This window comes from Oncorhynchus mykiss, chromosome 11 (genome assembly GCF_057628025.1).
Source record: "Oncorhynchus mykiss isolate SJ-2025 chromosome 11, ASM5762802v1, whole genome shotgun sequence".
NCBI classification, from domain to species: domain Eukaryota; kingdom Metazoa; phylum Chordata; class Actinopteri; order Salmoniformes; family Salmonidae; genus Oncorhynchus; species Oncorhynchus mykiss.
Genome location: NC_143032.1, coordinates 71,133,384 through 71,159,888, shown reverse-complemented (window position 1 = coordinate 71,159,888; position 26,505 = coordinate 71,133,384). Strand labels below are relative to the sequence as shown.

Here is a 26,505-nt window from a genome sequence, read left to right as displayed (position 1 = left end):
CAAACAATTCGAGCTTCTACTTTTAAAAATCCACCTTCCCAGAAAGAAGTCGCTCACCGTTGCCGCTTGCTATAGACCACCCTCTGCCCCCAGCTGTGCCCTGGACACCATATGTGAATTGATTGCACCACATCTATCTTCAGAGCTCGTGCTGTTAGGTGACCTGAACTGGGACATGCTTAACACCTCGGCCATCCTACAATCTAAGCTTGATGCCCTCAATCTCACACAAATTATCAATGAAACCACAATGGTACAACCCTAAATCTGTAAACACGGGCACCCTCAAAGATATCATCCTTACCAACTTGCCCTCCAAATACACCTCTGCTGTTTTCAACCAAGATCTCAGCGATCACTGCCTCATTGCCTGTGTCTATAATGGGTCTGCGGTCAAACGACCACCCCTCATCACTGTCAAACACTCCCTAAAACACTTCAGCGAGCAGGCCCTTCTATTCGACCTGGCTTGGGTATCCTGGAAGGATATTGACCTCATCCCGTCAGTAGAGGATGCCCGGATATTCTTTAAAAGTGCCTTCCTCACCATCTTCAATAAGCATGCCCCATTCAGAAAATGTAGAACCAGGAACAGATATAGACCTTGGTTCTCTCCAGACCTGACTGCCCTTGACCAGCACAAAACATCCTGTGGCGTTCTGCATTAGCATCGAATAGTCCCCGCGATATGCAACTTTTCAGGGAAGTTAGGAACCAATGTACACCGGTAGTTAGGAAAGCTAAGGCTAGCCTTTTCAAGCAGAAATGTGCATCCTGTAGAACAAACTCTAAAAAGTTCTGGGACACTGTAAAGTCCACGGTGAATAAGAGCACCTCTTCCCAGCTGCCCACTGCACTGAGGCTAGGAAACACTGTCACCACCTATAAATCCACGATTAATTGAGAATTTCAATAAGCATTTTTCAATGGCTGGCCATGCTTTCCACCTGGCTACCCCTACCCCGATCAACAGCCCTCCACTCCTTACAGCAACTCGCCCAAGCCTCCCCATTTCTCCTTCACCCAAATCCAGATAGCTGATGTGCTGAAAGAGCTGCAAAATCTGGACCCCTTCAAATCGGCCGGGCTAGACAATTTGGACCCTCTTTCTAAAATGATCTGCCAAAATTGTTGCAACCCCTATCACTAGCCTGTTCAACCTCTCTTTCGTATCGTCTGAGATTCCCAAAGACTGGAAAGCTGCTGCGGTCATCCCCCTATTCAAAGGGGGAGACATCCTAGACCCAGACTGCTACAGACCTAAATCTATCCTACCCTGCCTTTCTAAGGTCTTCGAAAGCCAAGTTAACAAACAGATCACCGATCATTTTGAATCCCACCGTACCTTCTACGCTATGCAATCTGGTTTCAGAGCTGGTCATGGTTGCACCTCAGCCACGCTCAAGGTCCTAAATGATATCATAACCACCATTGATAAGAGACTGTACTGTGCAGCCGTATTCATCGACCTAGCCAAGGCTTTCGACTCTGTCAATCACCACATTCTCATCGGCAGACTCAACAGCCTTGGATACTGAAATGACTGCCTCGCCTGGTTTACCAACTACTTCTCTGATAGAGTTCAGTGTGTCAAATCGGAGAGCCTGTTGTCTTCTGGCAGTCTCTATAGGGGTGCCACAGGGTTCAATTCTTGGGCTGACTCTTTTCTCTGTATACATCAATGATGTTGCTCTTGCTGCTGGTGAGTCTCTGATTCACCTCTACGCAGACAACACCATTCTGACACCATTGGACACTGTGTTAACAAACCTCTCCTTCTGTGGCCTCCAACTGCTCTTAAATGCAAGCAAAACTAAATGCATGCTCTTCAATCGATTGCTGCCTGCACCTGCCCGCCTGTCCAGCATCACTACTCCGGACGGTTCTGATTTAGAATATGTGGACAACTACAGATACCTAGTTGTCTGGTTAGACTGTAAACTCTCCTTCCAGACTCACATTAAGCATCTCCAATCCAAAATTGAATCTGGAATTGGCTTCGCATGCTGCCAAACATACCCCCATAAAACTGACATCCTACCGATCCTCGACTTTGGCGATGTCATTTACAAAATAGCCTCCCACAGTCTATGCAACAAATTGGATGCAGTCTATCTCAGTGCCATCCGTTTTCTCACCAAAGCCCCATACACCACCTACCACTGCGACCTGTATGCTGTCGTTGGCTGGCCCTCGCTTCATACTCGTCGCTAAACCCCCTGGCTCCAGGTCATCTACAAGTCTCTGCTAGGTAAAGCCCCGCCCTAACTCAGCTCACTGGTCACCAGTGCCTTACGTCCCTTATCCTAGCTCCTTTGCACATACTGTATGTAGACTTTTTCTACTGTATTATTGACTGTACGTTTGTTTGTTTCATGTGTAACTCTCTTTTGTTGTATGTGTCAAACTGCTTTGCTTTATCTTGGCCAGGTCGCAGTTGCAAATGAGAACTTGTTTTCAACTAGCCTACCTGGTTAAATAAAATGAAAAAGTAAGCAATTAGCTAACATTGTTGATGTGATTTCGCTCTTACTTTGTGCTAATTCTTTTAGCATTCTGGTAAAAGATGTGCTTCCTGGTGTGTTTAGCAGCCCCTTGTGTGTTATGCTGGTAATACCTTAAATCCGGGTATGAGGGAAGGCCTGTTAAACTTGGGCGGTATCTAGATTTGTCAATTCATTGATCTGGAATTGATTCTGGAAAATAAATGTTCAGTTTGTCGTGTGCACATACCGCTGCAGGATTTTAGCCAAAGAATGTTATACTAGCTTTCTAGTTTGTGTTTTATAAATGTGCAATAATCATAAAACACAATTTATATAAGGAATTGGCAACTTGTTCTCATTCTGAGAAATAAGGTAAGCCACTTGATTTCAACATCTGAACAAATTGAACATGCTGTTAAAAGTTGGAGATGGACAGAAGGGTGTGTTTGTAACAGTTCAACTGTTCTACCATGTTAGCTAGCAGATCCAAGTTGGCTAAACTTGAAATATAAAAACATAGCTGGCTACTCACTAGCATGTGGTGCTTGAGAGATTGTTTAAAAGGCCTGTGTTCATTTTCAATAATGCCTGCTATAAGAGGTTTGTCAATAGTGAATGTGTATTATGCATGGTTCTGGTTAAATTTGTAGCAAAGGGCATTTTTATAGACCGACTTGAAAGCCAGATTAGTGTGAATTGCAGAAAAGCAGGTTGTGGAAGGTTTATATTCAGCCTCAGTATAATTTCACGAACTCTGAATTCATTATATTATTGCTGACTGTTTGAAATGCTGTGTATTTGACATTTTACGCCCTCTTGAGTCAATTTCCACAGCCCCACGGAAATCTAATTGCATAATAAAAAAAACAAACATAGATTTTCTATCTGTTTAACCTCTGCGCACCGAACCCGGTAGGTAGCGGGATGAAATTCGACAACATACGGTGATCGCTACATAAATAGTCATATTAAACATGAATGAAAATACAAGTGTCTCACATGTATCGAAAGCCTAGAATCTTGCTAATCCAACTGCGTTGTCAGATTTAAAAAAGGATTTACTGCGAAATAATACAATGCGATTATCTGAGGATAGAGCCCCATTAAAAAAACAACTATTTCAACCAGGACAGGCGTAACAAAATCACAAACTGCAATAAATAAATTGTTTACCTTTGACGATCTTCCTCTGTTTGCAATCCCAATGCTCATTGTTACACAATGAATGGTCTTTTGTTTGATAAAATCCATTTTTATAGCCTAACACAAAACATTTTGTGAACCGCTTGTGTCGTGAATTCCGTCTCATTCCATTTTCGACGACACATTCGAGGTAAATACACACACACAAAACGTGACTTTTCCAGTCATGTTTGGTTTCATTGCAATCAACTGGTTTGTTTGTAACACAAGCAAACCTGATGGGTCATTTCGCAGGACGTATTGACTGAAAGAAACCGATTTGACAAGTAATGACATCATTGTGCACCAACGATTTGCCCGCTGTTTCGTTGATTGACTGTATTTTAACCCAATGACCACTGATCGATCGTCTTGAAATCTAGCTGGGTAGATAGCCAATGAGCTGAGGTAAACGCCAATATGTAATGTTTATGTGTTGGAAGACCAATCCATGTAGTAAACTCCGGCGTAAAGAGGGTAATTCGCCATTGACGAGTCATACCGGAAGGAGCCACGCATGTTGCGCACAGCATTGTTTTGGTAAAGTGCATTTTCAGCTGTTTTTAATATCAATCAGTATGGCGACTAAGTCAGGGAAAGCTAAATCTAAGTCTAGATATACAGATGTACCCACAATTTTAGAAGAAATTGATTGAGGGCGATTAATTTAGCGATTCCCAAATGGAGGAATATTTTTTGAACGGAGAGGACATCGTTTTGGACTGGTAAGTTCTTCTCATGCTAATGCCGTTGTTTGAAATTAATAATATAAAATATTATATGTGAAATGAAATAGCCAATTTGAGGCTGTTGAGGGGAGGGCAGGCCCACAACAATGGCCAAAGTGAAATGGAGACAGTAGATCTAGCTGGTCTGTCATAATATAATAGAAACAGATCTAGCTGAAATGTCATAATATAAATGAGACAGTAGATCTAGCAGGTCTATAATAATATATTCAACCTTATGTTCCCTGTACTCTATATATATATATATATATATATATATATATATATATATATATATATATATATATATGTTTATTATACCTGTTGATACAGGGCTCATATGTGAAACTATTCTAACTGAACATTTTCTTTCAGTGACACTGACTCCGAATGGGAGCCCCCAGTGCCAAGGTGTCCATCCCCCACTGAAGCTGGTTCATCCAGCTCCTGCCACAAGTGGTGTTCATCTGCCCAAATGTATTTCTGCAGGCATGGATGTGCTATGGCACCTGGCATCAGCAGCATAATATTGTGTAGAGGACTGAGGGTCTTCCAAATATTGAAAGTGTTATTTTGTAAATGTATATATTTTTTTCCCATGTTTTTTTTCTCCATTTTTTGGGGGGTGTGTGTTAGAATACCATTTTGGTATTTTGTATATAGTTGTTCCATTCAAAATGTATAACTTCACCAATTTGGCCACTTGGGTACATTTGAGCTACTTGTGTGGGACACCTGGGTGACTTCATGATAAATGTCATGTAGCACACTCATTTTGGAAGTTATCATTCTGAAACATTGCACAAGTACTGTTGCCCTCTTATGTTTTTCACTGAAATTGTCCCCATCATCCTATCTGAATGTTTGTTTTATCTTGTTCATTTAGAAGATGATGATACAACAATAAAAATAAACCTGTTTTTTTTTCATTGTATTATCTAAACCATATATATTGTGTTACATCCTCCTACATTCAATTCACATTTACACAAACTTCAGAGTGTTTTCTTTCAAATGGTACCAAGAATATGCATATCCTTGGTTCTGTGCCTGAGCTACAGGCAGTTAGATTTGGGTATGTCTTCAGGCGGGAATTGAAAAAAGTAGGGGTAGCTTTAATTAAGCGAGAGTTATCGATTTTGTCCTTCTGCGGTGAAAGGTGGCAGAGCTACAGTAGTTTGTCAGAAAAAATCGCTCTTCTCACGAAAATGTATGTACGGTTTGACCTACAAACTATGGCCCCTATATGGAATGTACATGTTGCTTGTTTTGCTCTAGAACACCCACAAGACTCGCCTGAAGGTAGTCTGGTACCTGTTAAATATGGAAGTAGTGCCTAAAAGGGGTCAAATATGTGTCCATTTAAAAAAATAAATCCTGATCTTATATCTCTCAGAAATAGGACAGACACTTTAAAATAAACTTCCTGTGTTTTTAGTACATTGTCCTGCTGAAAGGTGAATTAATCTACCAGTGTCTGGTGAAAAGCCGACTGAACAATGTTTTCCTCTAGGATTTTGACAGTGGTTAGCACTATTCTGTTTTATTTTTTTATCCTGAAAAACTCACCAGTGCTTAATGATTACAAGCATTCCCATAACTTGATGCAGCCACCACTATGCTTTAAAATATGGAGAGCGATACTCAGTTATGTGTTGTATTTGCCCCAAACATAACACTTTGTATTCAGGACAAAATTTGCTTTGCCATATTTTTTTCAGTATTACTTTAGTCCCATTTTGCAAACAGGATGCATGTTTTGGAATATTTTATTATGTACAGGCTTCCTTTTCACTCTGTCAATTAGGTTAGTATTGTGGAGTAACTACAATGTGGTTGATCCATCCTCAGTTTTCTCCTATCACAGCTGTTGAATTTTAACTGTTTTAAAGTCACCATTGGCCTCATGGTGAAATCTGAGTTGGAAGGACGCCTGTATCTTTGTAGTGACTGGGTGTGTTGATGCACTCTCCAAAGTGTAATTAATAACTTCACCATGCTTAAAGGGATATTCATTTTCTGCTTTTGTTTATCTACCAATAAGAGGTGCCCTTTGCAATGCATTGAGAAACATCCCTGGTCTTTGTGGTTTAATCTGTGTTTGAAATTCACTGCGCAACTGGGGGACATTACAGATAATTGTATGTTTTGGGTACAGAGATGAGGTAGTCATTAAAAAATCATATTAAACACTATTATTGCACACAGTGACTTGTTAAGCAAATTTAGGCTTGCCATAACAAAGGGGTTGAATACTTATTGATGCATTTTTAAATCATTAGTAAAAAATGGGGTATTGTGTGTAGGCCAGTGGCCAAAACATCTCAATTGAATCAATTTCAAATTCAGGGTGTGAATATATTCTGAAGGCAGTATAAATGATTCTATATGCTAGCTGAGCAGACCCCCCCCCCCAGCCTAGACTCTAGAGTTAGATGTACAACAAAGCTCCTTTTAGATATATGGCTCAAAAATCGAGATGCATATTTTGAACCCCCATGATTTTTAGGCCATATCGCCCAGCCTTAGTGTGTGTGTGTTTCCACATGTAAGTGTATTGTATTGGCCTGTATCTGTAATTAGCTGTCTAACCAATATGATGAACTCTGCTTAAACCAGCTGCTTGGTTCTGCTCCCATAACCCCATTAGTCCAGAGATCTCGCTCGCTCTCTCATTTTGACAAACTCATTGACCTAATTCAAGGATGGATGCCATCTTTATCAGCTGGGAGAGGGGGGGGGGGGGGGGATCTCTCAACCCCACCCAATCCCTGCCCTGTGTATCCACTGTATCATCTCAAATGGAACTAATGACGATCTCCAAACACACAACAGATGAAACATTTCATTAATATGATTAGTCAGAGGTAGCATATTTACAGATGGTGTTGATTCAAGCAGTCAATAACATAGCCTTGTGTTGTCTAATGTAATATAATGGAATTGAATAGAATAGACACCAGCTAGACTTGTGAATCATTGGTGGGCTGACCTGCCAGACGGTGTGTTGTGGCTGCCTACCTGGTGATGGTCAAACACCACTCCCTGTGGGGGATCACTTAGACAACCAGCCAGCATTATCATGGCTACTCCCATGTCAACAAAGAGCTCTAGGGGAAATATTCCCTTCTCTCTAGTAGTGTTGCAATTTCTCTCAATCATCCATCTATAAAGGGTAGTTATTTACATGCAATGAGAGCCATTTCACCGGAATAGGGTTCTGAAAGGGTTTTGATAAGATCAGCTGTCTGCGTTTAGCTGGAGAGACGAAACCTAAAGTATCTACAGACCTATTCGGAGGACTCAGTTCCCTATTCTAGTAACCGCTCTTAGGCAAGTCATCGACGCATTCAGTAGGCCCACTCTTTGACTCCATGTGTTTGTGTGAGATAAGAAAAGTGGTACTATATAATGTCAGATGCTTACAGCGTTAAAAGACAATGTTAGCTATCCATTGATAGCCTGCCCATGAGAGAATATCCTTAACCTCAATGTCAATATGTACAGGAATTACCTACAGGCAGGAGTTTCGACCACAGTATTTACAGGAATTGCCTACAGGCAGGAGTTTTGACCACAGTATTTACAGGAATTGCCTACAGGCAGGAGTTTCGACCACAGTATTTACAGGCAGGTGAATAGAACTATATTTCTCTCTCTTCTCCTCCTCAGTATCTGTCGATAGCAGCGCTGGGCTCGTGAGATGTTTGTTTTGGTCTTTGTTTGATGTGTGTGTATGACGGCTGAGGCTTTTACACAGCCTCAGCGGAGGGCTGAGAGATGCTAGATGACGCGTGTCAAGTGATATTAAACGTGAGCACCCCCCCATCCCCTCCTCCATTCCATCCTTCCTCTTGTTCCTGGCTTTGTCCGGTGTGGTTAGTGTGAAGAATGACACTTGTCATCTCTGTTTGGGGGTAGAAGATGTCATGTCTGATGTATTACCTCTGACATGGTACAGGTTCAGCGCCGCACGGCCCACTCTGGGATACATAGCTAGACAAAGGCAGGTTCAGGAAGGACAAAGACGAGCTCAAATAACACCCTATCCTGAACATATTCCCCAGTGGCTTTGGTCGAAAGTAGTGCACTGAATAGGGAGTCATTTGAGCAACCGGGCTCAGTGTAGGTCTATGTGAAGTCGCCTAAATGTCAAGGTAAGACGGCGTAGTGATACGCGTGTCTCCCACCGTATGTGCGGTCACATGCCTTTGTGATTCGTATGGGAGATAATCAGCTCCTGGAGCAGTGAGGGAATTAGTGTATAGGACGTTGTGCTTCTGAGCTCTCTGCAGCCTTCTTTGTCTTTTGAATTAGGAATTGTGTATAGGCTACCACTTGAAACCATGTCATTCATAAATGGATATTCATTGTGTGACTGCAAACCAAGAGATGATAGGAGTAATGTTTGAGTAGCGTGGGAGTTTGAGAGGTGTAGTCTTATTGATATGGGCTCTCAGGACAGTAAGCAGGAAACGCACTACTACAGTGAATGCAAAATGCCAAACAAAGATATTGGGGTTCGTGGGGTTGTCTTCCAAGCTGCCATTATCTGTTTCATTTTTATCTCTGCGTGACAGGACGAGGGGGTGCCGTGCTTGTGTGTTCCAAGGTATCCCCACTCCTTCTCTCACCCATGCATTCTGGATTGGGGCGGCAGGTAGCCTAGTGGTTAGAGCGTTGGACTAGTAAGCGAAAGGTTGCAAGATTGAATCCCGAGCTGACAAGGTAAAAATCTGTTGTTCTGCCCCGTAACAAGGCAGCTAACCCACTGTTCCTATGCCATCATTTGAAAATAAGAATTTGTTCTTAACCTCTCTGGGATATGTGGGACGCTAGCGCCCCACCTCAAACAGCTCTCATTCTCTCCCCCTTCACAGTAGAAGCCTGAAACAAGGTTCTAACGACCGTTGACATCTAGTGGAAGCCCTAGGAAGTGCAATTTGACCCCATAGACACTATTTTCGATAGGCAATGACTTGAAAAACTACAAACCTCAGATGTCCCACTTCCTGGTTGGATTTTTTTCTCAGGTTTTTGCCTGCCGTATGAGTTCTGTTATACTCACAGACATCATTCAAACCGTTTTAGAAACTTCAGATTGTTTTCTATCCCAAATCTAATAATGATATATATTTTTTAGCTTTTGGGCTTGAGTAGCAGGCAGTTTACTCTGGGCACCTTATTATCCAAGCTACTCAATACTGCCCCCCAGTCCCAAAGAAGTTATCTGACGTGCCTAGTTAAATAAAGGTAAAATATATATTTACATGTATGTGTGTGCTTTTAGCCATCGTTATCTTGGACTGTGGGCTGCTTGTGTGTGTGCGGCGTGGGGGTTGTGGCGTTGGTAAATCAGAATTAGAACACTCTAGATGCTGGTAAATTACCTGGGTGACTCCAGGAAGGGAGGGGTTAAGTCCGAACTGGCAGGGCTGCTTTACACAAACTGTGGCTGGCTGGAGCAGAAAGGGGAAGAGCTCAGAGGAACTGGCTCATGGCCAAATCCCACCATCCCTCACCCTTTGCTACAGCTGAGTGCTTCCTGTGTGTTTGTGAACACAGTGTTGGAATGCTGCTTCCCCCTCGTCTAAGGCCGTTATATGTGTGTGTCTGGAGTGGTGCCTCTTGTCTGGTGTGTGACGTCAGCACACACACAGCAGGTCAGTTTAGGGCTAGGCAGCACTGAGTGACTGTTGGGGGGAGGGAGAAAGAAAGAGGGGCTGTGTTTGTGGGAGTAGGAAGCATACTTTAGTAGTCAGGTAGGTGTGTGTGTTTGGTTTTACTATCCTTGATAGGGTTTAGGGATTTTTTTTTTGTGTGTGCGTGCTTGGGGGAGTCTAGCCTGTCAGTTGATTTTTCCAACGGAATGGGAGGGGCAAAGGGAAGGTTACTTCCTGACTAGTCGCCCCTAACACACACACTCTCTCTTTACTTCCCCTCTGATTCTCTGTTCGAAGGTGTGTGAGAAGCACATTCAGATTTCCCTTGGCCATCGTCATCAAAACCCAACCATGTTTTTCATGTGTTTCTTTTGTGTTTGGATTTGTACCAGTCTCGTGACATTGTAGCTGTTTAGGTCTAGCCTCATGTGTCACTGTCTGTAATCCCCCTCCTGATGTAGAGGCTTGTCCTTACAAACACATTTAGCCTGCTTTAAAGAGCTGACAATGGCTTTTCAATGGATCCTCAGTACATTCATCTTCAGACACACTTACACACACACACACACACAAACACCAACCACTTGCGTTCATCTTCAGCCAAGAGACTCTCTTGAGGGACTTTTCTTGGTAATTACACATGCTAATTTCCATACATCTCTAATTCCCCCATAACTCTTCACATGGTTGTGACGGATGTATAGACCGAGCGTCCAAAGCAGGCATGTGGTTTCAAAGAGGCTTGCTAAAACCCTGCTGTCCAAATAATTCAGTTGAATGTCTCACGGCTAGTCAGACAGCCGTCCTCTGCCAAGCTCCAGAATCACTCAACAGGCCAGTAAAACAGACTGGGTCTGACTGTCCAATCCAACAAAATTAGACTCCATTTTGTAAGTGATAGTTTGGAAATTGCAAGTCATTCCTGATGGATCGCGTGGCTGCTTCACCCGGCTAGACCAGAGTCGACTGTCATTTAAGTAGCCGCAGGATGACACCTCCACACACACACACACACACACACACACACACACACACACGCCCTCCTGATGATCAATATGCACATTTGCTGTCAAATTCACATGTAGAAGTAATGGAATTGAAATTCATAGAATGTAAAAAATCAGAAAAGGGTTAATTTTCTAGGCTACAGCTGGCTCTGGTTGGTGTGACTGCTCCTGTGGAGGACAAGGCCTTTGATGTTTCAGAGAGGTCATAGCACAAACATGGCCACCCTTGGTGCTCAGCTGTGCTATTTCAGCTTGACCCTCACCTAGACCACACACGCACACACTACAGCACTCCTAAAGCAGCGTCCCTTGTGTAAATGTATTGATCAGTGTTTATGATCTCTGTATGAGGGCTTCCTTATAGGACCACTCTCATTCTCTGGCTCTCTCTCACATGGGAATACACCACAGGTTGGTGGCACCTTCGTGGTAATGACTGGAGGGGAATCAGTGGAAGAGTATCAAATTCATCAAATGCATGCCATTCCATTTGTGCTGTTCTGGCCATTATTATGTGCCGTCCTCCCCTCAGCAGCCACCACTGGAATACACATAAGCCCCTCCACTCCCAGTAAGACTGAGGTGTACACCCACGCCCTAAAACCTCTGAATCTTTCCTTCTCAGATTTCCTCTGGAGGTATACAGCCAGCCCTTCGGAGGTTGTTTTAGATAATGACATCACTAATATAGGCCTAAGGGCTGAACAGATTGCTCACTCACTTTTCAAAGGGTTCTTAGTTTCCCCCTAGACCTCCAATTGTCCATCCCAAATAGCGCCCTGTTTCCTATCTAGTGCACTACTTTTGACCAGGGCCCATAGGGATATTCATCCCATCTCTGGTTCCACCCCACCCTCTCTCCTCTCCTGCAGTAGAGCACCATTCTTCACATGCTGGTCAGATCTCCTCTCAGGTCCTCTGATTCAGGCCATATGGAATTCCAAACGAGCTCTGTGCTTTTTTAGGTATACTGGAGGATTCCTCTGACTAACATAGGATCCATTCCCCTTCTACTGCGGTCTTCTACTGAGCTGAAATGGACATTGGCTCTGGCTTGCTTTGGTACAGAACTGGATTGAGCTGTTCCCTGTCTCTCTGTTGCTCATGTGGTAATGTGATTAAATGTCAAAGCTAAAGCCTCGCTTCTCTTGTCCTCTCTCTATCCTTGTCTATATAGGCCTACATCTTTCTTTCTTTCACACACACAGGCCTTTTCCTATTTGGACAAATCTGCCGTCTCTCCTCCGTCCTCTCTGCTCTGTCTTCTCTCCTCTGTCTCTAAGTGGTTGAGGAGAATTCATTAGTAGGCAACAGACGGTCCTCCCCTCCTCGATAGCCTCCTTTAGGTGAGGAAGCACAAGTGTATCCTTTCTGAAATTTTTGTGGAAGAGTTTTGAAATCTGCCACACCCCATTTGAACCAGCTATTGTTTTCTTCGAAGGAGAAAAGCATGCAAACGTTTAAACGATACACCACTTACGATACACAACTACTAGCAAAATAGTTATCATCTTTTATACTTTGGATTCCACCCTGTAAACATCATTGGCATGATGCCGCGCGATTGGAGAAGGAGAGTCTCATTTCATACAAGCATATTTTCTACCACTTTCCCTCTCCTCTCGTCGATTACCTTTGACTTTTTTTTTTAAAGGAGGCCAGAGAAGACGGAGGAGAGAGGACACAGGAGTTGAGCAAATCCAATTGAGGAAAGAGACACACACACACACACACACGACTGTGTCATATTAGATTTAAAGTGACATTCACTCTAACCAATTCTGCAAATAATGTTAATGAGCCAACTGCCCCTGTGGCTGAATTTTCTCCATCGACTTGGAATCTTAATTTGATTGAGCATCACACATATATTTCCCCAATCTAATTTATCCTAGTGGATGGTTGCACACTGAGAGCTTTTGTGCTTAGGCAAGCAGCCTTCCAGCCTCGACTAGGTCTCTTAATGTGGGAATGCTCAACCCAATTTTATTATAAGACCCCATATAAAAAGGCTACATTCTTGCTCCTGTGGGTCTGCATGGGTTAATTTTGGAGGGGCTGTGGCCTCTCCTTCTCCCTGAAATGAGAGCAGGGGTTTGGTATTTTGGGGGCCCCATGTTGTTGAATGTGAGGAAGGAGGGCTTGTAGCTGGTCAAGAGAGCTTGCTGGCTTATCACCACTCATGCAGTTTCCAAAGCGCAGAGGGAGTATCTGGGCTAGTGCTTTGATGTGGGCCCCCAAGTGTATGGGTGGTCTGGGGGCCCTTGTGCATTTACACACATACACACTCTCTACTTCTTGCGTTTTTCTCGCTTTCACGCTCTATGTTTCTCTCTCGAAGCCAAGTGTGATTTCACCAGAGTGGTCATGAGGGTGTTTCTAGGGCAACCTCACACAGGCCTTGTTCTAAAAATGTCTGCCCTGGCCTCTCCAACACACAGCAGCCCTTAGCTGCACTTTGGGAGGGGGCTGAGGGGGGCAGGGAGGGGAACACAGTCTAATAGCTAGCACATGAGATACTGAAGATTTCATACCAACCAGCAGACGGGAAGAAGAGGGAGAGAAGGGTGTGTAAATAGTTATATTCCTGTGCTCAGCAATTAGCTAAATTAAAAGTGCATTTTTCACGTGGGACTAGTTTGTGGTGGCCAAACCGATGTACAGGAGAGAAAGAAGAAAGGTCATTACTGACCCATCTGTCAAACAGAGAGGGAGAGAACTAAGATGGATGGAGAAAGGGAAGGAAAAGGAGGGAGGACCCACTAAAGAGCCCCGGCAGTAGTCTTAATGGGATAGACCTTGGTGTTTGTTATGTTATGGAATTTATCTGCTTGTAAGAGATTGGCATACGTTTTGTATTCTTCTTAACTTTTTGTTTGACTTTTTATTCCTATTCAGCCTGTTGTGGATTTCTGGTCTGCTAAAGATAAGTTACAGTAGGTGTTACATTTCCAAAGGGGTGTATCAGAGTTGCCAAGTTGTCTTTGAGCCGCATGTTTCTGATGTTCTGTTTATTCAACTCGTTGGACTGGAAAGGCTGGAGAACACACACTGAACCTGTTTTTGACACACACACACACACACACACACACACACACACACACACACACACACACACACACACACAGGCCCCATGTGGAGTAGCTGTGGCAGCTTAGATATCCCTGTTAATACACGCCTGAAATCACAGCACTCCCAGATCTTTGATAAGTGGATTTATACATGCATGTCTCCACTTGGCCCCGATACGTTTTCATCTTTATCTCTCTAACTCTCTCCTCAGCGCATAAATTAATTAATAACACACTCTGTCTCCCTGGCCCCTCCCCAATATTAATAAATGCATGATCTCACGCTGGCTGGGTCTCTTTCATATGCTCATCAGTGTGTGTTCTAGACTGGCACTTGCAGCCCCGCCCTTCTCATGCATATTCATAGATGCATAGTAACCCCCCCGCCTCTGGAAATGCAGAGCTCAGGAGATCAAACACTATTAAAATGAGCCAGCTCTATTATTCACTCTTAACACACAGTATCTGTCTTGCTATCATTGCTGACCCAACCAGCAGTCTCTGTTTCCGTTGATTTGATTCCGTGCCACAGGACTTTGCTCTGTATTCAATGTGGTCATAATTTGATGTTATATATGGAATATATCTTTGCACCTCTTTCATAAGGTTTATGAAGGTCTACCGTTACACATGGCATGCCTTTATTGAGAGGACATGGCTTTGTAATGAATTGTTTGATTTAATATACATCTCCCATGCCTGATGTTTTTGTGTATGTTGTTTAAAGGTTTTAGAGGTTTGGGCTTCTATGTCCTCTAGAGGTCGACCGATTATGATTTTTCAACACCGATACCGATTATTGGAGGACCAAAAAAGCCAATACCGATTTTAATCGACCGTTTTTAAATTAATGTATTTTTTATTTTTATAATAATAATAAATAAAAATGTATTTGTAATAATTACAATTACAACAATACTGTATGGACACTTATTTTAACTTAATATAATACATCAATAAAATCAATTTAGCCTCAAGCAGATAATGAAACATGTTCAATTTGGTTTAAATAATGCAAAAACAAAGTGTTGGAGAAGAAAGTAAAAGTGCAATATGTGCTATGTAAGAAAGCTAACGTTTAAGTTCCTTGCTCAGAACATGAGAACATATGAAAGCTGGTGGTTCCTTTTAACATGAGTCTTCAATATTCCCAGGTAAGAAGTTTTAGGTTGTAGTTATTATAGGACCATTTCCCTCTATACCATTTGTATTTCATTAACCTTTGACTATTGGATGTTCTTATAGGCACTTTTAGTATTGCCAGTGTAACAGTATAGCTTCCGTCCCTCTCCTCGCTCCTCCCTGGCTCGAACCAGCAACACAACGACAACAGCCACCACATCGAAGCGTTACCCATGCAGAGCAAGGGAAGCAACCACCCCAAGGCTCAGAGCGAGTGAAGTTTGAAACGCTATTAGCGTGCTAACTAGCCAGCCATTTCACTTCGGTTACACCAGCCTCATCTCGGGAGTTGATAGGTTTGAAGTCATAAACAGCACAATGCTTGACGCACAACGAAGAGCTGCTGGCAAAACGCAATAAAGTGCTGTTTGAATGAATGTCTACACTCCTGCTTCTGCCTACCACTGCTCAGTCAGATACTTAGATGCTTGTATGCTCAGTCAGATTATATGCAACACAGGACATGCTAGATAATATCTAGTAATATCATCAACCATGTGTAGTTAACTAGTGATTATGATTGTTTTTTACAAGATAACTTTAATGCTAGCTAGCAACTTACCTTGGCTTACCACATTTGCGTAACAGGCAGTCTCCCTGTGGAGTGCAATGAGAGAGAGGCAGGTCGTTATTGCGTTGGACTAGTTAACTGTAAGGTTGCAAGATTGGATCCCCCGAGCTGACAATGTGAAAATCTGTCTTTCTACCCCTGAACAAGGCAGTTAAACCACCGTTCCTAAGCCGTCATTGAAAATAAGAATGTGTTCTTAACTGACTTGCCTAGTTAAATAAAGATTAAATAAAGGTGTAAAAAAATGTATATCCTCCCTCTCTCCTCTGTCTCTCCCTCTATTTCCTCCCTCTCTCCTCTGTCTCTCACTCTATTTCCTCCCTCTCTCCTCTGTCTCCCTCTATTTCCTCCCTACGCTGTCTCTTCCTCTATCCTCCCTCTCCTCTTTCTCTCCCTCTATATCCTCCCCCCTCCCTCTTTCTCTCCCTCTGTATCTTCCCTCTCCTCTTTCTCTCCCTCTGTATCCTCTCTCCCTCTATATCCTCCCTCTCTCCCCTTTCTCCCTCTATATCCTCCCTCTCCTCTTTCTCTCCCTCTATCCTCTCTCGCTCCTTTCTCCCTCTTTCTCTCCCTATATCCTCCCTCTATATCCTCCCTCCCTCCTCTTTCTCTCCCTCTATATCCTCTCTCCCTCTATCCTCCCTCTCTCCTCTTTCTCTCCCTCCATATCCTCCCTTCCTCTATCCCCCCTCTTTCCTCTTTCCCTCTCTCTCTCCCTCTATATCCTCCCTCTTTCCTCTTTCCCTCTCTCTCTCCCTCTATATCCTCCCTCTTTCTCTCCCTCTATATCCTCCCTCTTACTCTATATCCTCCCTCCCTCTTTCTCTCCCTCTATATCCTCCCTCCCTCTTTCTCTCCCTCTATATCCTCCCTCCCTCTTTCTCTCCCTCTATATCCTCCCTCTCCTCTTTCTCTCCCTCTGTATCCTCTCTCCTTTCTCTCCCCTTTCTCTCCCTCTATCCTCCCTCTCTCCTCTGTCCTCTTTCTCTCCCTCCTTCACCTTTATTTTATAGTTGATGCCACGTTGAAGGCTTGTACAATAAAGGCTTGTTAAAACTCACTCTTTTTGTTTCCTTCCCAGGGTTTCATCTGAGTGGCACGGTAACAGACCCGGCCACGTCCTCTCAGCCTGAGATAATCTGCAGCGTGAGCGTCAGCTTCGACCGCTGTAAGATCACCGCAGTAACCTGTAGCTGCGGCAACAAGGACATCTTCTACTGCGCCCACGTTGTAGCGCTGGCCCTGTACCGCGTACGGAAGCCCGATCAGGTCAAACTGCACCTGCCCATCTCAGAGACGCTGTTCCAGATGAGCCGAGATCAGCTGCAGAAGTTTGTCCAGTACCTGATATCAGTGCATCATACGGAGGTGTTGCCCACCGCACAGAAACTGGCTGATGAGATACTGTCAACTAACTCCGAGATCAACCAGGTCCACGGTGTGTGTGTGTGTGTGTGTGTGTGCACGTAGGCCCCACTGAGGACATTGATTGTGAGCTAAAGGTAAAGGCAGCTCAATGCTGCTCATTAGTGTGATGCTGCCTGCAAACGAAACACTCTGTCCACCTCTAATCAACACTATAGACCTGGGTTTTATTTACCTTAGAAAGGAGGGAGAGGTCGAGGGAGGGATATAATCAGATTGTATTTGTCACATGCTTGGTGAACTTGCGATGTAGACGGTGAAATGGTTACTCACAGGCCCTTCCCAACAAGGCAGAGAGAAAGACAATATAAATAATATACAGAGGAATATGACTCCTCTCTCAGGTTTCCCCAGCTCCACAAGTTGCCTGAAGTAGATATATTATTTTAGAGTTATTTATTCAATTCATAAATCGTGTCGTATCTCTGTGTGCAGGGGCCCCGGATCCCACGGCAGGAGCCAGTGTAGATGATGAGAACTGTTGGCACTTGGATGAGGAGCAGGTCCAGGAGCAGGTGAAACTCTTCCTCTCTCAGGGAGGATACCACGCCTCTGGGAAACAACTCAACCTGCTGTTCAGTAAGGTAACCCCCCCCCCCCCCCCTCCTCCTTTAGACACTGAATATTTTCAGTCTGGTACAGAGTACTCTCCTCCTCACAGCTTCTCTATGTACAACTTTAAAATGACTAGTATTACTAGCTGAAACACAACTCCTTTCATATACAAACTCATTAACATCAAAATGCTGCATGCATTTCTACCAGGGAATTTCCACAGCCAAGTTGTTTCTGTTCAAATCAAAGCCTCTGTTAGTCTGAAGGCCCATTACCATGACAGTTGGCATGTACATTAAACAGTGCCATTGTTGAGGTTTGACATTGTTTTTAGTCCTTGATGTACACTTACACTCCTCTTGTGTAGAGAAGACTAACTGCTGTGTCAACTTCTGCATTAATGTCAAATATTTAGCTTGAAACTCAATTCTCTACTTTCAATCTGGACCCATCTGGTCAGAAGTAGTGCATTACATAATGAATATGTTATGGACTCTGGTCAGAAGTAGTGCATTACATAATGAATATGTTATGTACTCTGGTCAGAAGTAGTGCATTACATAATGAATATGTTATGTACTCTGGTCAGAAGTAGTGCATTACATAATGAATATGTTATGTACTCTGGTCAGAAGTAGTGCATTACATAATGAATATGTTATGTACTCTGGTCAGAAGTAGTGCATTACATAATGAATATGTTATGTACTCTGGTCAGAAGTAGTGCATTACATAATGAATATGTTATGTACTCTGGTCAGACGTAGTGCATTACATAATGAATATGTTATGGACTCTGGTCAGAAGTAGTGCATTACATAATGAATATGTTATGGACTCTGGTCAGAAGTAGTGCATTACATAATGAATATGTTATGTACTCTGGTCAGACGTAGTGCATTACATAATGAATATGTTATGTACTCTGGTCAGAAGTAGTGCATTACATAATGAATATGTTATGGACTCTGGTCAGAAGTAGTGCATTACATAATGAATATGTTATGGACTCTGGTCAGAAGTAGTGCATTACATAATGAATATGTTATGTACTCTGGTCAGAAGTAGTGCATTACATAATGAATATGTTATGTACTCTGGTCAGACGTAGTGCATTACATAATGAATATGTTATGGACTCTGGTCAGAAGTAGTGCATTACATAATGAATATGTTATGGACTCTGGTCAGAAGTAGTGCATTACATAATGAATATGTTATGGACTCTGGTCAGAAGTAGTGCATTACATAATGAATATGTTATGTACTCTGGTCAGAAGTAGTGCATTACATAATGAATATGTTATGTACTCTGGTCAGAAGTAGTGCATTACATAATGAATATGTTATGTACTCTGGTCAGAAGTAGTGCATTACATAATGAATATGTTATGGACTCTGGTCAGACGTAGTGCATTACATAATGAATATGTTATGTACTCTGGTCAGAAGTAGTGCATTACATAGGGATAGGGTGCCATTAGGGACACAGCCTAAACCCTAGCGCTAATGTCTTGACCGTAATGTAACTGTAACTGGCTGACCATTAACACCCTTGCCCCCCCCTGGTTTTAATATCTGCCTGCTTTAAGCTCTCTGATTCCTTTACACACACGGATGCTGTCCTCCTTGTCCCATAGGTGAGGGAGATGCTTCGTATGCGTGACTCCAACGGTGCCAGGATGTTAACACTGATCACAGAACAGTTCATGGCCGACCCTCGCCTGGCACTGTGGAGACAGCAGGGCACCACCATGACCGACAAGTACAGACAGCTCTGGGATGAACTAGGTGAGCACACACACTAATGGGCAGCAGAATTAATTCAGATTTAGTTCATTCAAATCAAATGTTATTGTTCACGTACACATGGTTAGCAGATGTTAATGCGAGTGTAGCGAAATGCTTGTGCATCTAGTTGCACGTCAGGAAGTCCAGGACCCAGTTGCACACGGTGGGGTCGAGACCCAGGGTCTCAAGTTTAATGATGACTTTGGAGGGTACTATGGTGTTAAATGCTGAGCTGTAGTCGATGAACAGCATTCTTACATACAATACGTCCTCTTGTCCAGATGGGATAGGGCAGTGTGCAATGTGATTGTGATTGCGTCGTCTGTGGGCCTATTGGGGCGGTAAGCAAATTGCACTGGGTCTAGGGTGTCCGGTAGGGTGGAGGTGATATGATCCTTGACTAGTCTCAAAGAACTTCATGATGACGGAAGTGAATGCTAATGATAGTCGTTTATCTCAGTTACTTTAGCTTTCTTGGGTACAGGAACAATGGTGGCCCTCTTGAAGCATGTGGGCACAGCAGACTGCCGAATATGTCCGTAAACACACCAGCCAGCTGGTCTGCGCATGCTCTGAGGACGCAGCTAGGGATGCCGTCTGGGCCGGCAGGGTTTTACTCACGTTGGCTGCGGTGAAGGAGAGCCCACAGGTTTTGGTCGCGGGCTGTGTCAGTGGCACTGTATTGTCCTCAAAGCGAGCAAAGAAGTTGTTTGATTTGTCTGGAAGCAAGACGTTGATGTCCGCGACGAGGCTGGTTTACTTTTGTATTCCATGATTGACTGTAGACCCTGCCACATGCATCTCTTGTTTGAGCCGTTGAATTGCGACTCTACTTTGTCTTTATTCTGACACTTAGCTTGTTTGATTGCCTTGCGGAGGAAATAGCTACACTGTTTGTATTCGGTCATGTTTCTGGTCGACTTGCCATGATTAAAAGTAGCGGTTTGCACTTTGTTTTGCGCGAATGCTGCCACGGTTTCTAGTTAGGGAAGGTTTTAATAGTCACCGTGGTTACAACATCACCGATGCACTTGCTAATAAACTCGCTCACCGAGTCAGCGTATACATCAATGTTGTCTGAGGCTATCTGGAACATATCCCAGTCCACGTGATTGGCCAGACCTGCGTTGAAAAGACCTGAGCACGGGTGTTTCCTGGCCGGTGAGTACACACATACTCACCGGACAGTTTATTAGGTACACAACCCCATTTACGAAAATGGATCGGACAGTGAGCCACATGGCCTTAGCTTGCTATATAAAGCAGGCAGACGGATATCGAAGCATTCAGTTACTGTTTGATTGAACGTTAGAATGGGCAAAACGAGTGACCTAAGTGACTTTGAGAGTGGTATGATCGTTGGTGCCAGGCGCACCTGTTCCAGTATCTCAGAAATGTCCAGCCTCCTGGGCTTTTTACGCACAGTGTCTAGTGTTTACAGAGAATGGTGCAACAAACGAAAAACATCCAGTCAGCGGCAGTCCTGTGGACAAAACAGCTTTTTGATGAGAGGTTGAAGATGATGACAAGAATCGTGCAAGCGAACAGGCAAATAATGGCACAGTACAACAGTGGTGTGCAGAATGGCATCTCAGAACACACACAACATATCGGTCCTTGTCACGGATGGGCTATTGCAGCTGACGACCACACCGGGTTCCACTCCTATCAGCTAAAACAGGAAGAAGCATCTCCAGTGGGCATTCACAACTTGCAGACTTGTTTTCGAGTTGCTGTGCGTTTTGTTGCCAACCTATTTTGCTACCTGACAACTTTACGGTTTTTACTTTTTAATTACCATTTATATTTTAGTTTTTTTTCCTCAACTTTTTCACTCCGGACGCTTTATCTGGACACGATTCGTCAGGACCTCCAACAGCCGAAGCTAAGTAGTAACATTAACACGATGCCTTACGGTGAGGATAGCTGTGCTACAAGCCCAGCTTCAGACGCAATCGTTAGGCAAGGGTAATTTCAGTGTAGGAAAGGATGAAACAGCGTCTGTGCCACCAGTAAGTACAGATAGTAGTATAAATCCCCTGGCACAGTCCCCGCAGCCGGACAACTTTCTCACGGTTTCTGGAAGGAAATGCTGTAGGAACGCTCAACCGGTGTCGCTCATTCAGCCGACAGAAACTTTCAACCGGTTTTCCCCATTAAGCAGCGAGTCGGAGTCAGAGGCTGAGTCTTCTCTGGTCTCTACTCCTCCCGTTACGGGGTCTGAGACGCCGAAGCTTCCCACCATTAGCTCTGAAAAATTGAAAACTCTAGTCATTGGCGACTCCATTACCCGCAGTATTAGACTTAAAACGAATCATCCAGCGATCATACACTGTTTACCAGGGGGCAGGGCTACCGACGTTAAGGCTAATCTGAAGATGGTGCTGGCTAAAGCTAAAACTGGCGAGTGTAGAGAGTATAGAGATATTGTTATCCACGTCGGCACCAACGATGTTAGGATGAAACAGTCAAAGATCACCAAGCGCAACATAGCTTCAGCGTGTAAATCAGCTAGAAAGATGTGTCGGCATCGAGTAATTGTCTCTGGCCCCCTCCCAGTTAGGGGGAGTGATGAGCTCTACAGCAGAGTCTCACAACTCAATCGCTGGTTGAAAACTGTTTTCTGCCCCTCCCAAAAGATAGAATTTGTAGATAATTGGCCCTCTTTCTGGGACTCACCCACAAACAGGACTAAGCCTGACCTGCTGAGGAGTGACGGACTCCATCCTAGCTGGAGGGGTGCTCTCATCTTATCTACCAACATAGACAGGGCTCTAACTCCTCTAGCTCCACAATGAAATAGGGTGCAGGCCAGGCAGCAGGCTGTTAGCCAGCCTGCCAGCATAGTGGAGTCTGCCACTAGCACAGTCAGTGTAGTCAGCTCAGCTATCACCATTGAGACCGTGTCTGTGCCTCGACCTAGGTTGGGCAAAACTAAACATGGCGGTGTTCGCCTTAGTAATCTCACTAGGATAAAGACCACCTCCATTCCTGTCATTATTGAAAGAGATCATGATACCTCACATCTCAAAATAGGGCTACTTAATGTTAGATCCCTTACTTCAAAGGCAATTATAGTCAATTAACTAATCACTGATCATAATTTTGATGTGATCGGTCTGACTGAAACATGGCTTAAGCCTGATGAATTTACTGTGTTAAATGAGGCCTCACCTCCTGGCTACACTAGTGAACAGATCCCCCGTGCATCCCGCAAAGGCGGAGGTGTTGCTAACATTTACGATAGCAAATTTCAATTTACAAAAAAAAATTACGTTTTCGTCTTTTGAGCTTCTAGTCATGAAATCTATGCAGCCTACTCAATCACTTTTTATAGCTACTGTTTACAGGCCTCCTGGGCCATATACAGCGTTCCTCACTGAGTTCCCTGAATTCCTATCGGACCCTGTAGTCATAGCAGATAATATTCTACTTTTTGGTGACTTTAATATTCACATGGAAAAGTCCACAGACCCACTCCAAAAGGCTTTCGGAGCCATCATCAATTCAGTGGGTTTTGTCCAACATGTCTCTGGACCCACTCACTGTCACAGTCATACGCTGGACCTAGTTTTGTCCCATGGAATAAATGTTGTGGATCTTAATGTTTTTCCTCATAATCCTGGACTATCGGACCACCATTTTATTATGTTTGCAATTGCAACAAATAATCTGCTCAGACCCCAACCAAGGAACATCAAAAGTCGTGCTATAAATTCACAGACAACACAAAGATTCCTTGATGTCCTTCCAGATTCCCTCTGTCTACCCAAGGACGCCAGAGGACAAAAATCAGTTAACCACCTAACTGAGGAACTCAATTTAACCTTGCGCAATACCCTAGATGCAGTTGCACCCCTAAAAACTAAAAACATTTCTCATAAGAAACTAGCTCCCTGGTACACAGAAAATACCCGAGCTCTGAAGCAAGCTTCCAGAAAACTGGAACGGAAATGGCGCCACACCAAACTGGAAGTCTTCTGACTACCTTGGAAAGACAGTACCGTGCAGTACCGAAGAGCCCTTACTGCTGCTCGATCATCCTATTTTTCTAACTTAATTGAGGAAAATAAGAACAATCCGAAATTCCTTTTTTATACTGTCGCAAAGCTAACTAAAAAGCAGCATTCCCCAAGAGAGGATGACTTTCACTTTAGCAGTGATAAATTCATGATCTTCTTTGAGGAAAAGATTATGATTATTAGAAAGCAAATTACGGACTCCTCTTTAAATCTGCGTATTCCTTCAAAGCTCAGTTGTCCTGAGTCTGCACAACTCTGCCAGGACCTAGGATCAAGAGAGAGGCTCAAGTGTTTTAGTACTATATCTCTTGACACAATGATGAAAATAATCATGGCCTCTAAACCTTCAAGCTGCATACTGGACCCTATTCCAACTAAACTACTGAAAGACCTGCTTCCTGTGCTTGGCCCTCCTATGTTGAACATAAACGGCTCTCTATCCACCGGATGTGTACCAAACTCACTAAAAGTGGCAGTAATAAAGCCTCTCTTGAAAAAGCCAAACCTTGACCCAGAAAATATAAAAAACTATCGGCCTATATCGAATCTTCCATTCCTCTCAAACATTTTAGAAAAGGCTGTTGCGCAGCAACTTACTGCCTTTCTGAAGACAAACAATGTATACGAAATGCTTCAGTCTGGTTTTAGACCCCATCATAGCACTGAGACGGCACTTGTGAAGGTGGTAAATGACATTTTAATGGCATCGGACCGAGGCTCTGCATCTGTCCTCGTGCTCCTAGACCTTAGTGCTGCTTTTGATACCATTGATCACCACATTCTTTTGGAGAGATTGGAAACCCAAATTGGTCTACACGGACAAGTTCTGGCCTGGTTTAGATCTTATCTGTCGGAAAGATATCAGTTTGTCTCTGTGAATGGTTTGTCCTCTGACAAATCAACTGTAAATTTCGGTGTTCCTCAAGGTTCCGTTTTGGGACCACTATTGTTTTCACTATATATTTTACCTCTTGGGGATGTCATTCGAAAACATAATGTTAACTTTCACTGCTATGCGGATGACACACAGCTGTACATTTCAATGAAACATGGTGATGCCCCAAAATTGCCTTTGCTATAAGCATGTGTTTCAGACATAAGGAAGTGGATGGCTGCAAACTTTCTACTTTTAAACTCGGACAAAACAGAGATGCTTATTCTAGGTCCCAAGAAACAAAGAGATCTTCTGTTGAATCTGACAATTAATCTTAATGGTTGTACAGTCGTCTCAAATAAAACTGTGAAGGACCTCGGCATTACTCTGGACCCTGATCTCTCTTTTGAAGAACATATCAAGACCATTTCAAGGACAGCTTTTTTCCATCTTGCAAAAATCAGAAACTTTCTGTCCAAAAATGATGCAGAAAAATTAATCCATGCTTTTGTCACTTCTAGGTTAGACTACTGCAATGCTCTACTTTCCGGCTACCCGGATAAAGCACTAAATAAACTTCAGTTAGTGCTAAATACAGCTGCTAGAATCCTGACTAGAACCAAAAAAAATATATTACTCCAGTGCTAGCCTTTCTACACTGGCTTCCTGTCAAAGCAAGGGCTGATTTCAAGGTTTTACTGCTAACCTACAAAGCATTACATGGGCTTGCTCCTACCTATCTCTCTGATTTGGTCCTGCCGTACATACCTACACGTACGCTACGGTCACAAGACGCAGGCCTCCTAATTGTCCCTAGAATTTCTAAGCAAACAGCTGGAGGCAGGGCTTTCTCCTATAGAGCTCCATTTTTATGGAACGGTCTGCCTACCCATGTCAGAGACGCAAACTTGGTCTCAACCTTTAAGTCTTTACTGAAGACTCATCTCTTCAGTGGGTCATATGATTGAGTGTAGTCTGGCCCAGGAGTGGGTGGGTGAACGGAAAGGCTCTGGAGCAACGAACCGCCCTTGCTGTCTCTGCCTGGCCGGTTCCCCTCTTTCCACTGAGATTCTCTGCCTCTAGCCCTATTACAGGGGCTGAGTCACTGGCTTACTGGGGCTCTCTCATGCCGTCCCTGGAAGGGGTGCGTCACCTGAGTGGGTTGATTCACTGATGTGGTCGTCCTGTCTGGGTTGCCCCCCCCCCCCCCCCCTTGGGTTGTGCCATGGCGGAGATCTTTGTGGGCTATACTCAGCCTTGTCTCAGGATGGACCTGAGCCATAGGACCATGCCCCAGGACTACCTGACATGATGACTCCTTGCTGTCCCCAGTCCACCTGGCCATGCTGCTGCTCCAGTTTCAACTGACCTGAGCCCTATGACTATGCCCCAGGACTACCTGACATGATGACTCCTTGCTGTCCCCAGTCCACCTGACCGTGCTGCTGCTCCAGTTTCAACTGTTCTGCCTTATTATTATTCGACCATGAGACTATCACAGTGCAGGTGCAATTATACGGAGACTTGATTACACACAGGTGGATTGTATTTATCATCATTAGTCATTTAGGTCAACATTGGATCATTCAGAGATCCTCACTGAACTTCTGGAGAGAGTTTGCTGCACTGAAAGTAAAGGGGCTGAATAATTTTGCACGTCCAATTTTTCAGTTTTTGATTTGTTAAAAAAGTTTGAAATATCCAATAAATGTCGTTCCACTTCATGATTGTGTCCCACTTATTGTTGATTCTTCACAAAAAAATACAGTTTTATATCTTTATGTTTGAAGCCTGAAATGTGGCAAAAGGTCGCAAAGTTCAAGGGGGGCGAATACTTTCGCAAGGCACTGTAAATAAATTTGATTTGATTTGATCCGATCACCAACACTGGATAATTGAGGAGGGGAAAACGTTGCCTGGAACATGACGTCGATTTCAGTTTACTTGA

The 26,505-nt window shown here is 43.6% G+C and overlaps 1 protein-coding gene across 1 annotated transcript in view; it reads left to right on the top strand.

Moving 5' to 3' along the window:
* Positions 1-26,505, top strand: part of LOC110536299 (zinc finger SWIM domain-containing protein 6) — an 81,865-nt gene that overhangs the window by 28,112 nt on the left and 27,248 nt on the right. The window contains exons 2-4 of the mRNA XM_036936212.2: positions 16,972-17,328; positions 17,751-17,899; positions 19,511-19,661. Of these exons, the coding sequence (XP_036792107.2) occupies positions 16,972-17,328; positions 17,751-17,899; positions 19,511-19,661 (657 nt within the window). The remainder of the gene's footprint in view (positions 1-16,971; positions 17,329-17,750; positions 17,900-19,510; positions 19,662-26,505) is intronic.